Source organism: Alosa alosa, chromosome 2 (assembly GCF_017589495.1).
Source record: "Alosa alosa isolate M-15738 ecotype Scorff River chromosome 2, AALO_Geno_1.1, whole genome shotgun sequence".
NCBI lineage: Eukaryota > Metazoa > Chordata > Actinopteri > Clupeiformes > Clupeidae > Alosa > Alosa alosa.
This window is the reverse complement of record NC_063190.1, coordinates 36,727,364-36,742,363: the sequence shown is the minus strand read 5'-3', so window position 1 is coordinate 36,742,363 and position 15,000 is coordinate 36,727,364. Positions and strand designations below refer to the sequence as shown.

Sequence of the window (15,000 nt, the reverse complement as noted above, 5' to 3'; positions counted from 1 at the left end):
TCCCCTGGTGTTTCTGACGGACATCATGTGACCTGTGCGTGCTGTGAGGGCTGGTGCCATTAGTGCAGAAACGGCAACATCAGTGGGGAGAGCAGAAGCCAGAAAAGTGAGATTTAGAAGCTGAGTGTGTGTGTGTGTGTGTGTGTGTGTGTGTGTGTGTGTGTGTGTGTGTGTGTGTGTGTGTCTGTGTGTGTGTGTGTGTGTGTGTGTGTGTGTGTGTGTGTGTGTGTGTGTGTGTGTCTGTGTGTGTGTGTGTGTGTGTGTGTGTCTGAGTGTGTGTGTGTGTGTGTGTGTGTGTGTGTGTGTGTGTGTCTGAGTGTGTGTGTGTATGTGTGTGTGTGTGTGTGTGTGTTGGTTTAAGCTGAGTACACTGGTTGGTGACTGAAACATGCCCCATCTCACCCTGAGAAAGGGCAAAGCACAGGCCAACTATTCAAGTTACAGACCTGCTTTACAAGCCCTTTAGACACACACGCACACTCACGCAGGCAGGCACACACACACTCACTGCTTTTAAGACCTGACAATGAATGCGTCTCTGTGTGTGTGTGTGAGAGAGTGACCTGAAAATGTGTGTGTATATGAGTGACACTGTTTTTGTGACCTTGTGACAATGCATATTTGTGTGTGTGTGTGTGTGTTTGGGGGCTTCAGGAGAAAAGCAATGTCCTATTAGAATGTGTTTGTCTAAATTTGCATGCTTCACTTACAAAATCTCCATAGCAACCCCACTAGGTCAGCCAATGAGACTGTAAGCGTAGAGGGGTGTGGTATAGAAACACACACACACAAACACACACACACACACACACACACCAGGATACTTATCATGTAGGTGTTCTCTGTAGAACAGAGCCAATTACTGCAGATTTACTTAGTTCAAGCAGAAGAGCCCTCATTAACTAGTACGACAGATGGGACACACACACACACACACACTCACATACAAATACTGATGTGTGAATGAACTAGGTCACAATCCTGGTGAAATTAGTGGGTTGAGATGAACATGAGTCTGGAGTCTGTGTGGGAAGCAGGGGAAGAGAGAGAGGGGATAGAGAGAGAGCGGTAGAGAGAGAGGGGGATAGAGAAAGAGGGGTAGAGAGAGAGGGGGATAGAGAGAGAGCAGTAGAGAGGTGGGGCTCTTATAGGCTCTGCCTCCAAAAGCAGCCCAGACGGAGCCAGACTAAGCCAATCACATCGCTCCACCACACAGCTAACTGTGACAGCGCCCTGAATCAACCAATCAACACGCTTCAGCACCCTGGAACAGCCAATCAGCACGCCGCAGAACACAATGGAGGACGGCCATGACCATCACATGTGTACCAAGCCAGCTGACCACGAGCCAGCATCTCCACCGACACACACACAGGCAGCATATCCACCAACACACACACACACACACACACACAGGCAGCATATCCACCAACACACACACACACAGGCAGCATCTCCACCGACACACACACAAGCAGCCTCTCCACTGACACACACACAGGCAGCATCTTCACTGACACACACACACGCATCTGGAGATGCACTCATGCTTGCCCTCTGACTCTCTTTTGGCTCAATACGCAACAAAAAGAATCTAAAGTACTTCCTCTCTTCCTGCCCCATCCGTAATCCATACATTAACAACCCACACACACACACCATCCGTAATCCATACATTAATAACACACACACACCATCCTTAATCCATACATTAATAACACACACACACACCATACACTGCTGAATACACACACTGTACACACACAGGTGAGGATTCTAATGTATATATTTTAAACATCATTAACGGCCACATCTGAATAATGTATATATTTTAAACATCATTAACGTCCACATCTGAATGTATGTATATATTTTAAACATCATTAACGGCCACATCTGAATGTATGTATATATTTTAAACATCATTAACGGCCACATCTGAATGTATGTACTGTAGTACCTACTTTTGTGCTTCTGTTTTTGAATGATGAAATAACAAGTTCTACAGCATCGGATGATAATTATCATATGTGTTTTAATATGGTGATAACATGCAAGATACACAATTACATTAATGGCAAGAAATAGACACTTCAAATGATTATATAAAAATAACACAATTAAACATCCACACACATATATATGATATATATATATATATATATATATATATATATATATATATCAAACATATTTATACAAAATATATCAAAGTCCATATGCGAGTGAACTACTGCAAATGGGTCAGAAGTAGACGGCATGCTGCAGGAGAATGGAGGAGACGCCACAGGCAGGGGGCGCCAGAGACACAGGAAGTGAGAGAAAGAGACAGACGGACAGAAGGACAGATGAGAGAGGGAGAGAGCGAGAGAGAGAAAGAGTGAGGGAAAGGGAGAGAGAGAGAGAGGGGGGGGGAAAGAGAGAGAGAAAGAGAGAGAGGGGAGGGGGGGGGGAAAGAGAGAGGGAGAAAGAGAGAGGGAAAGGGAGAGAGAGAGGGAGAGAGAGAGAGAGAGAGAGAGGGAGGACATCCTGAGCAGTCAGCACCTGATTGTGAGGCTTAAACAGCCAGAGTGAAAATCTGCAGCAGTCCTGTCACACTTCATGACCTCACACACACACTCTCTCTCACACACACACACACACACACACATGCACACACACACACACACACACACACACACACACACACACACACACACACACACACACACACTCACACAGAATGCCTATGCATGGATACACACTGATACGGTATAAAATCAGCTAAGAGTTATGTAGGGATGCCTATGTGCAATATGCTTTGGGATATTTGTGTAGAACAATAACATGGTGCAGATTACTAGCTGTGATTTGGTGCTGTGGTGTCTCTGACCCCACGGGTGAGGAGGTGTGCGGGGGTTTAGCCCGAGGTCACTTGAGGTCATTTGAGTCCAGTACCTCTCAGCAGTAGCTTTGAGTGCAACACCTGTAGTGATCACAATGGATGATGTCACAGCAACGGCTTATCTGTGATGGAAATAGCGTCATACTTTTATGACATCATCCCATTGGAGATCTACTCAGCTGTGACACGGTGTTATTCATCATCTGAGTTAAATGACATTCGAGCACATTTGATGATGTGCTTTGGAAGATTTGATATAAAAACATGTGACATATTTCTCTATTATTGCACCAAGATCATATGAAGATTTTGTGTTTTAGGTTGAGAGCTGAGAATATTTAGACACATTTAGACTTTTGAAGAATTTTAGAATTTTGAAGAATTTCATAAATGGTTACAATAAAATGCAATGTGATTCTGGTTAAAGCAGTCTGTGTTTAGGCACAGCCTCTGTGCCCTGACCGTGCAAATTAGAGCATGATGTACTGTACCATTACTCCCCTCTGGTGGCCAACCTTGGTATCACAGCCAGTGACAAAGTAAGGCCAAACATCTGGGAGGCATCTCTGTTTCAGAAACTCGTCTGAAGTATAAACATCATGCAAAGAACAAAGACTATAACATTTGGAAAATAATTTTCACCACATTTCAGTTGAACAACAGCTAAGGCACAGGGTGCTTTCTTTACATGGCAACCATGCCCGGCAACGCAGTGGGGGGGGGCCTTTGTGGTCTGTAGGTCATGACCTTATTTGGCCTTGTTTCTGAACTTTGATAAGGCACATACACAGATGGTATAAGAAAATGTACCACCACAAGCACACACACACATGGGTAAAATAATAGCTTGTTGTGCTGTGTAAATATTCACTCTGTCCATTTCTCTTTCAAAGAGAAAGGCAGCATAGCCACAAAGGAGAGAGTGATTTCACCACACAGACACCAGGCCTCCGGTACACGTCAGAGGGCAAATAAACTATCTCACACACATCAGGCATCATCACACATCTCACATGCATAAGGCCATATTGGTACAATGTTCCTGTTGTGTTAACATGCTGATGATATCACTTACATGTACCCAAACAACCCAAAGACGCAACACAATATCCATATTAATACAATTCATTTCAGTATTGTGTTTTAGCACCTATAACAACAGCAATGTCTCAAGGCACTTCACAGAGCCTGTATGCAAGCATGGGCCAACCGCAGGGGCACCACAGTGCCCCCTCTGGACAGGAGTACACCTGCAGCAGAACTCTGAAGGGAAGGTAGCTCTTTGCAGGTCTGGCTTATTGCATGTCATTCACATTGCCCCCTCTGGACAGGAGTACACCTGCAGCAGAACTCAACTGTGAAGGGAGCCCTTTGGAGGTCTGGCTTATTGCATGTCATTCACTTGCATTCATTTGAGAAGCTAGCTGGTTAGCGCCTGGCCTTATCCGTGGATATATTCCAGTGTTTCCCAGAGAATTGAATTCCATTTGTGGTGGTTGGTTTGCAGAATTAACTTGTATACAACAGTTTTTAACAAATTAGCAAAGCTGGTTATGATGCTAACCAGATTTAAAGAAGCCCTATGCAACAATTTTAGCAAAAATTACCTTAATTATGCAGGTTGAGAGTCGTTCTGATGGTTCTACAACACTTTCTGGGTCGTTTGGTGGGTGCTTCGTCTCCCCCTAGTGCTTCTCCACGGAAAAAACGAATATGCAACTTTCTGGTCGCGGACCGAATACATCCGGATGTAACTCAGCGGAAGTATCCATTCTCGCCTCGAAAATGTAGTCAGATTGTAGTTTCTAAGAAGACTGCAAAACGGACCCCGACTTGAAATTGTAAGTAGCCTACCCTTGGGTGAACTTCGTTTTTGTAATGTGGCTTGATAGTCTCTTGAACAATGTGTTTGCTCGACTGTTTTATTGTGAGCCCTGTATGTGTTTAGCTTGGTTTCTTGATGGCTAGCTCGCTAGCTAGTGGGGGGTTAGCGTAGCAGTCTTGCTACCGAAGCTGCAGGGGGAGCTTTGTCGTAAAAAATGCGAGCCCAAATCAGGCGAAAACCCAGAAACAGCGAAGGAATAACCAGACCTGCATAGGGCTTCTTTAAGCACAATTTAGTACAACCTGGAAAATCATTGTGTGGTGGTCAATGTTGATATTGTGGTGGGCCGCCACAAATAAGTCCATGTATGGGAAACACTGGACATTCAGATCAGACATACTGGTATGCTAACTACACCACCGTGCCACCCTCACCGACTCAAACACACACACACATACACACACACACACACACACGCACAGAAATACTCTTTTGGTCAGGCATTGGTCCTCTGTTTGGTCATGTGCTTGCAGTGGGGTGTGTGAGGTCACACCAGGAAGTGTGTGTGTCCTTCTGCTCCCGTGACGATGACGTCCATCCAGATGCGCATGGCCTCAGCAGACGGGGCCACCATGTAGTACACGCGGTCCTGAGTCTTCACACTGAACGTCAACGAGGGGTTGGGACTCTGTGTGATGGAGAGAGAGAGAGAGGGAGGGAGAGAGAGATGGAGAGAGGGAGGGGGGGAGAGAGGGAGGGAGGGAGAGAGGAGGGGGAGGGAGGGAGAGAGAGAGAGGGAGGGAGAGAGATAGAAAGAGGGAAGGAGAGAGAGAGAGATGGAGAGAGGGAGGGAGAGAGATGGGGATAGGGAGAGATGGAGAAAGGGAGAGAGAGAGAGAGAAAGGGAGGGAGGGAGGGAGAGAGAGAGAGAGAAAGAGAGGAGTGTATTTTGTAAGTAAAAATAAGTAAAATATTTTTTGTGGAGTGGAAGGCAGACAAAAAGGTGTGTGTGTGTGTGTGTGTGTGTGTGTGTGTGTGATTGTGTAACTATATACAGTCTAACAAGTAAGATTGAGCATCGGCCCCAGTACCTTGTGTGCATTCTTCAGGTGATCATAGTAGACCTCCTCTATGGCCTGGAAGTAGATCACCCCCTTCATTTTGGTTTCATGTTTATCTGGAGGAACACAGCAGTAAGCAACAACGTCACACACCATTCACATAATAACATCATGAGTATATGTCCACACACACACACACACACCATAATAACATCATGAGTATATGTCCACACACACACACACACCATAATAACACATCATGAGTATATGTCCACACACACACACACACACACACCATAATAACATCATGTCCACACACACACACACACACACACACACACACACACACACCATAATAACACACCATGAGTATATGTCCAGATTGTCCACACACACACACACCATAATAACACATCATGAGTATATGTCCACACACACACACACTCACACCATAATAAGACATCATGAGTATATGTCCACACACACACACACCATAATAACACATTATGAGCATATGTCCACACACACACACACACCATAATACACACACACACAGACCATAATAACACATCATGAGTATATGTCCACACACACACACACACACACACACCATAATAACACATCATGAGTATATGTCCACACACACACCATAATACCACATCATGAGCATATGTCCACACACACACACACACACCATAATACCACATCATGAGTATATGTCCACACACACACACACCATAATAACACATTATGAGTATATGAGTGAGTATATGTTATAAGTATAAGTATAATTATATATACTCTTCTGATCCCGTTGTAAAGGAGTGCGCCCGAGCGGATGGTGGGTCAGACTGAAGGATGTACAAATGCTGCGTTGTAGTCAAAAGGCTTTTCTTTTATTATTATGTTTTGTTAGGCTGCCGGCAGGTTAATACAAAAACAAAACAATGATGACAAACAAACAAACAAAGCACTTAGTCAAAATAAGAAATAAACAAAGGGACGATGCCCACGCATAACTAGGCCTACCTCTAAGGTCTTTTTGCATGACCTCTCGCTACAGAGGAATCTCTCGTCTGAGCTAAACAGCCCCCATTTAAAACACAGGTCTCAACCATGTAACGATATAAATCAATTAACGCATACGCACCATATTTTGGACAACACAACATCCAGGCAATAAATATTACTAAGAAACATTCATGTGCACTTACTATCATGCCCAACAAAACCTCATTAAGGAAACAAATATAAACAGTCTAAACACCCCTGCTCCAATGAGCGCTTCACACTTCAAAGCGCAAAAAGAATGCACAAAAGTTCTCTGTGCCCCGCACCTCAGTTTGCTTCCCACACCCGGAAGACACTACAAGCAGGCAACAGGTAAGCATGTTAATACATATCTCCACATACAGACCTAACATTTCTCTCTATCGGCTAGTAAGCATTGATGTTAAAAATGCGCGCTTATCGCTTACATTACCGTACAGATAGAATATGCTACAGTCGGCCCGACGCATATTGCGTCTCATTTCCCGTACATACACTCACATAAACATGTTCCCATGTGGAATTACCTTTTTGACACACAGCAGGTCTTAAACACACACACAACTTCATATGTCCCCAATCAATGTTACAACCAGACACATCTCGTATTCATTCCAACAAACGTCTTGTTCGTGCTGCAGCAGAGGAACCTGCCTTTGTCCTTTGTGCTGCACTCTGTCCCACCCGTGAGGGACATGTGGTCTCTGCATTTATCCCAATCCGTGAAGTAGTGAAACACACTCAGCACACAGTGAACACACAGAGGGTGAAGCACACACTAATCCCGGCGCAGTGAGCTGCCTGCAACAACAGCAGCGCTCGGGGAGCAGTGAAGGGTTAGGCGCCTTGCCCAAGGGGGCTTCAGCCGTGCCTACTGGTCGGGGTTCGAACCAGCAACACTCCGGTTACAAGTCCGAAGCGCTAACCAGTAGGCCACGGCTGCCCCCAAATGTTCTCACAATATTCACATAATAACACATACTGTTCAGTGTTTCCCACAGAATTAGATTGAATTTGTGGCGGGGTTTAAGATTGTCTTGGTAGTGTATAGGTCTAATTGAGTGCCTGTCACTTTAAGACGTTCATGAGAGAACCTTTGCAATTGTAGCACAGTTAAGAGGCTGCTGATGTGTGGATGCTAGGGCTGGGACAAAAAATACATTGACGCAAAATATGCGCGTCGATTCGTTAAGCATAATGTGTGCCACTAAATATTTTTAATTTTACACCTTCAGTGTTTCCCATAAGTTGTACTAATCTGTGGCTGGGGGCCACGAAATCATTGAGCTGTGCTTTTCACACACGCAGACTTTCCTTGCCCCGGCCACTCTCTCTTGTAAGAGCCCGCTGCCCCTCCTCTGCATGTGCATTTAACAAAATATTCACGATTGTTGAAGGATTGTTGTTGTCACATAGAAGCATTGCATAGAACACGGTGGACTAAATTGCTAATAAATCCGCTTAGCATCGTGACCATGCTGCGCTAATTTGTTCAAAACTGCTGCATTAAAGTTAACTCTACTTAGTTTGGTCTCCTTAATGTACTATGTTGTGATGAGACCTTAGCAAAGTTATGTAATCAAGCAGTATCTCAAAGCTAACGTTAGAATACTGTTTGGATGTTGAGTTCAGCATGCTTACAGCTGTTTGTCAATTTCGTTATTCATGCAGGGCTCATTTTATTGACTCTGACACTGAATGTTTGCAAAATCCCGGAAAAATGTTCCAAGACTCAAAAGTGCTTGTCCCAAGGAGAAGTATGAACCATTATTTGAACTAACTACGTTATGAATTGCATCCACACATCAGCAGCGTTTTAACTGTGTTAATGTTAATTGCAAGGATTCCGTCACAAACGTCGTCTTAACTCATTGAGTGCCAAAAACGTAATATTACGTTTTTCCTTCCCATGCGTTGAGTGCCAAAAACTTAATATTACATTTTTAGCTTTTTTTTTTTAAATTACGAAACTAGACACTCTAACACACCTTATATGTGATTTTGGGAACTCTGTGATGAATGCAAATGAATATATATGACGATCGAAAACTCATGAAAACGCACAATCTGGACATTTTATCTGGACATTTTATCATAACTCTGTTGCCGCTTTGGGTCGAATCAGTGACGATGCACGCCAGGTCAAAACCAGGCCATTTTCATTGGGTCTATCACTGGGTGGCAGTCTCGCCAGGTCTCGCTGATCACTTCCGAAAGTTTACAAGCAACACTTCATATTTCATGAAAGACGATATATCTCCATTTCTAGAAAAAAAACAGCGATTTTGATGAAAACTAGCCACTGTTTAGCTTGGGATTTCTCAGGAACAGAGGCATGTAGAAATACACGGTTTGCACCCACTGAGAGCTTAAAGTCTCACCTTTTAAACGAGCCATTGTATGTGTTCATAGCTATAACATAGAATATGCTGTGGCTGTACAAAAATCATCAACAATGGTCTAGATTGCTGGCACTCTAGGACAAAGCTTCCGAAAACAGCTTGGCATTCAATGAGTTAAAGTTACAGGCACTCAATTAGACCTATACACTACTGAACTGAACTGAATGCTACCTCTGACTAAGAATGCATTACTTTGCACTTGTATAGTCTTTTATTTTGGAATCTCAAGAGCAATAAACATATATTCCAATGTTAAGGAATTCATGTTTTTTTTTCATTCAGATATGTAAATCAACATGTATAAGTTGCTATTAGTCAATTAATGGGGAGATAATCGATAATCGAATCGAATCGAAATCGAAGATTAATCGTTAGATTAATCGATGCATCGAAAAAATAATCGCTAGATTAATCGTTTAAAAAATAATTGTTTATCCCAGCCCTAGTGGATGCAATTCACAAAGTTGTCTATATAGTTTGTGAAAATGTCTCGTCGGTGCGGCCTAGTGTTGGTGCCTTTTGGCCGTTGGAGCCTCATGGAGCCTCTATCATTATATGTTGACCGCATTTTAAGACCACTGGTCGTAAAACTCCCCTCATATCTACGCGACAACAATGACTTCATCGAACAGCTTTCCAATGCCCAAATTAATTGACACTGAAAACATGTTCTTGATCACCATGGATGTAGTTTTACTATATACGAACATCCTGCATGATAAGGGCATTATTTCCATCGAGCACTTCCTGAATCAACGAACTGATTCACAACCCCCACGCAGTTTTTGGTTGATAAGGTCCATTAACTTTTTTCTGTTTGAGAATCAGTTTTACTTACAAACGCAAAGGGCAGCAATGGGTTCGAAATTTTCCCCAGATTATGCATGTCTTTTTATGGGCTACTTGGAGGAGAGATACATTTGGAACAACAATCCCTTTTTTGAAAACATTGTGTTATGGAAGAGATTTGTGGATGACGTGTTTTGCCTGTTTAAGGGCCCTTTGGAAACCTTTAATGACTTTGTAACGTATCTCAACAACATGGTACACTCCATCAAACTCAATGTAGTCATTGATAAAAAGTCTGTGTCTTTCCTGGATACTGTTGTACACCTTGAAGGGCGCAATATATGGACGACGCTCTACACGAAACCAACCGATAAGAACAGCATCTTACACGCCACCAGTGCGCACCCACCTGCCTTGAAACATGGCTCACGCAGTTCCTCAGAGCTAAGCGCATATGCACCAACAGGGCTCTACACTAACATTTTTTTCCAGGAGCACTTGTGCGCCCAAGTTAAAAAATTTAGGAGCACAGACAAAAATTTGGGCGCACAGTCAGTTCTGTACTTAACTTACACATAATCTAACATTACACTGCAGCTAACAGTTAAACATGCCAGTGCACCAATTGCGAATATTAAGAATGACTGACAACATTCAGGCTACAGGAAACAGGATTTTAAAGATCAGTGCCTACTTTATTTTCAGTCTGTTCTATTTTCCTACATTTTGTTAATGTAAAATAATATAATACATTGCCATATTTGCATTTAGCCTGTATATCAAGTATCCTGCCAAATGTAGGCTAATTTATTTATTTGTGAATCCATCTGTAGCTAATCCAAATATGCCCATGGTGACCAATCTGACTACATACTGCCTAATACTACTACTAAAACAGTCCATTTTCTCTTCCACAAAACCCAACATAGGCTATCAAGGATATATTTTTTTTTTATCATTTTATTTTTTATTTGAAATATCTGCATTGATGGGGGCAAGGCAAGGCCTACTTTCGTTTTGCACTTCAGCTTGTATTCGGTGTAAACAAACAAGCATACGTGGAGGCCTGGAGTTGTCAGTAGCGTTCTACCTTTGAATAAAATGGGAGTATTACGGGAGGCTACTTTTGTGCCTGTTCGCTACAGCTATATTTTGCATATTGCAGCCAATACGTCAACTGGGCTAAAAGGCATGTTAGGTTACCTTTCCTTCTCTCACTGCATTCTCAGAATCTCTATGGTTTGCACCAGTAATGTTTCTCGATGTTGCGGTGTATTTTGTAGACAAACATTGACATGGTTAGAACTCATTCGCACCAGTGCGCCTAAATATTTTTTTTCACTCGCACGCCATCATTTTTACTCGCATGTGCGAGTGAAATGGGCGCACTGTAGAGCCCTGACCAACACATCAGATTTCAATTTGGAAATAACCAGGATGTACAAACAGTTTAGTTTGAGAGGATATCACAGTACATGCCTGAACGTAGCTCTAGATAAGGTGCACCGCACCTCAACCCCCCCAAAAAGAGACAAGCGCTCCTCCATCGTCTGTACCACTTCTTTTGATCAAGGACGCTGGCACGTTCTTAGCAGTGATGACACATGCCGTGCCCTTTTCCCAGACCCGCCCCTTTTTGCCCATCACAGGGCTAGGAACATCAGAGACTTCTTGGTCAAGGCTGACAACTTTCATGCACGCAGCGGCGTCGAGCGATTAAGCAGGGCCACAGGCAGCGGCGTCGAGCGATTAAGCAGGGCCACAGGCAGCGGCGTCGAGCGATTAAGCAGGGCCACAGGCTTCCACCCGTGTCGTTCATGCGCCGCTTGCCACAATAACTCAGTTAAGAAAAATACCGTCATTGGTTCTGTTACCAACAAAACATACAAACTGAAGCAATTTACGTCCTGCTCCCCCCGAAATGTTGTCTATCTAATCACATGCCCATGTAAAAAACAATATGTGGGAAAGACGAACAGACAAGTGAAGACTTGCATCATCGAACACAACAGTGCCATTAGGGCTTAAGGAGGAGAAGTCGCCAGTGGCACTGCATTTCAATGAAGCGGGCCATCCCTGTGTACTCTCTACGATATACTGTGCTTGAAACACATCACACCTGCACGTGAGGGGAGGGATATGGAAAAAAAGATTACTCCAGAGAGTGCTTCTGGATTTTTTTACATTGAAAACGATCTATCCTTTTGGGGATGAATGAAGAACTGGCTCTTTCTTGCTTTCTATAACCTCTTAATGTTTTATAATCATTCAAATGCTTTATAAAAAATGTCATGTTATTTCTCATATGTATATCTGCACATTGTGATCTCTAGAAGTGTATCTATTTATTTATTATTAGGTAATGGGAACTACCCAGGTCCTCTTAATGGTGAACTGGGGAGTTTTCCTGAACTGACACGTCCGAAACGCCTGTTGCTCCAGTTTTAGCCTCCTCTGACTTTTTTGTAACTTTTGGCTACAATACACATTTTTTCCACACAAGCCTTGTGTGCTGCCTCCTTTTTCATTAGCTTAAGGATCACTACTTTTGGGAGCGGACCACCAAGCAATACATCGGGTCAAAAGTGTAGGCGCAGGCCAACCTTGTTGGTTTTTTCCGTTATTGCTGAAGCAGACTGCCATTCGACCTCAGAGATGGGTGGTAATTCTTTTTTAGAACTGCCAAAAAAACTCACTGAAGAAGAACAGGGCAGAACCCTTCTTTTTCTGTAAGCTTTTTTTTTTTGGCAGTTTGCAAACGGAGTGCATTACCTCCACCATCTGCTGGACTGAGGTGTAATGGTGTGTACCCCTCAGCCTCGTTATCAGAGTCGGGTGTAGACTCTTCAGAATCAGAATGGCCAGCGGTGAATAAGGCCAATGGCAGGTCCATCATGAATGAACACGATTGCTGCAGTGATCTTCTTGTTGGTCTTTTGAAGTATCACCACATGGCCCAGATGAGATGACCTCATTGGAAACTGGGCTCTGGCGTTTGCTCCCCTTTGTCTAATGATTGATTGAAAGCACACTGATCTGACCACAAGTTGTGTTGTGTGATCCTAAAAGACAAACAAAACCATGGGCCTAAAAGACAAACAGAACCATGGGCCTAAAATACAAACACAGAACCATGGGCCTAAAAGACAAACAAAACCATGGGCCTAGAACACACACAGAACCATGGGCCTAGAACACACACATAACCATGGGCCTAGAACACACACAGAACCATGGGAATAAAAAGGGTTCTTCCTTTACCGGCATAGTAGGCCAGGGTGCGCCTGTTGCGGTCGAACACGAACCAGCGCTTCTTCCAGGTCTTGATCTTGCCGCCCATCTTGACCAAGAAGCCGCGGCATGTCTTGTCGGTGACGGCCAGGTGGTAGCAGGTGTCGGGGTGGTGTCCAGCGGCCTCGATGTGCCCGCGCAGGTCAAAGTCATCCTTACGCACCGGCAGGTAGCGCGTCAGGGGCCGAGCCTAAGGCCAGAGGTCAAGGGTCAATGTATGGAGATGAATCTTACCTACTGTATGTCTTAATCCAACAACATGTGTGAGTGTGTGTGTGTGTGTGTGTGTGTTTGAGATGAATCTTACCTACTGTATGTCTTACTCCAACAATGTGTGTGAGTGTGTGTGTGGGTGTGTGTGAGATGAATCTTACCTACTGTATGTCTTACTCCAACAACATGTGTGAGGTGTGTGTGTGTGTGTGTGTGTGTGTGTGTGTGTGTGTGTGTGTGTGTGTGTGTGTGTGTGTGTGTGTGTATGAGATGAATCTTACCTACTGTATGTCTTATTCCAACAATGTGTGTGTGTGTGTGTGTGTGTGTGTGTGTGTGTGTGTGTGTGTGTGTGGTGTGTGTGTGTGTGGGTGGGTGTTGATTAAGAGATATATTAGGTCAGATTTTCCGAATAGCTATGCAAACTCTTGAGTTTCGCTGTAAGCGTTGGTTCCTGCGTACGCGAGATGACCCACATTTAGGCCCGAGCTGCCAGGTTCTGTGAGGGGAACCGTGTGTTCTAATGACTGGTGCGGGGGGAATGTGACGTTCTAATGCATCTTTCTTGTTCCTGAGTCAGCTTTCTAGACCTTTAACTTTTAATCATCCTCTTCCCTCTCTCCCTCCACATCTCTATCTCACTCTATCCACATCTCTATATCCATCTCTATCTCTCTCTCTCCCTGCCCAAAATATCCCTGAACATTTCTTCCTCCAGGTCTCACTGGCACCTTGCATCACTTCACTTCTCATTCTCATTACAAATATATAATATATGAAGAGTTTGGTTATATAAATATACATATTTAAATGCTATATCTCCGTTTAAAAACATTAATAAGTCATGTTATTTAATAGTGTATTTCAGGTAATATCACTAAATTTGCAGGTTTTTTTGAGTAAAGATAAATCAAATAATAACCTAATACAGTTCCACTGAAATGACCTGGAAAACAAATCAGATGAATGAAAATGCATTAAAATGGAGGATATAAGCTCTTCATAGATTTCATATCTGCTACGCCACCTGCACTGTGCTGATGGATCTGCACTTAAAGTGGTTAAATTGCACATTCATGCTGCATCTTACTGCTCTCACTGTTTCATACAAGACTGGTGTCTGCACTGATATGTCTGTTTCCTTCCCACTGACATCACTTCCTCTCTCCTTTCTCTCTTTATGGTCATCCCCTGTTCCCTCTCTCCTTTATGGTCATCCCCTGTTCCCTCTCTCCTTTCTCTCTTTATGGTCATCCCCTGTTCCCTCTCTCCTTTCATTCTTTATGGTCATCCCCTGTTCCCTCTCTCCTTTCATTCTTTATGGTCATCCCCTGTTCCCTCTCTCCTTTCATTCTTTATGGTCATCCCCTGTTCCCTCTTCACTTCCTCTCTCCTTTCATTCTAACCTCAATTTCTCTCTTCCTCTAGTTTTCAGTCTTTATTTACTTCTCCCTCTTTACTCTCTCTCCCTCTTCTCTCTCTCTC

The 15,000-nt window shown here is 43.5% G+C and overlaps 1 protein-coding gene across 1 annotated transcript in view; it reads right to left on the bottom strand.

Moving 5' to 3' along the window:
- Positions 1 to 4,966: 4,966 nt before the first annotated feature.
- Positions 4,967 to 15,000, bottom strand: part of LOC125285563 (pleckstrin homology-like domain family B member 2) — a 41,787-nt gene continuing 31,753 nt past the window's right edge. Inside the window, 3 exon segments of the mRNA XM_048230086.1 lie at positions 4,967 to 5,397; positions 5,801 to 5,886; positions 13,273 to 13,492. Coding sequence (XP_048086043.1) covers positions 5,257 to 5,397; positions 5,801 to 5,886; positions 13,273 to 13,492 — 447 coding nt within the window. The 3' untranslated portion in view covers positions 4,967 to 5,256.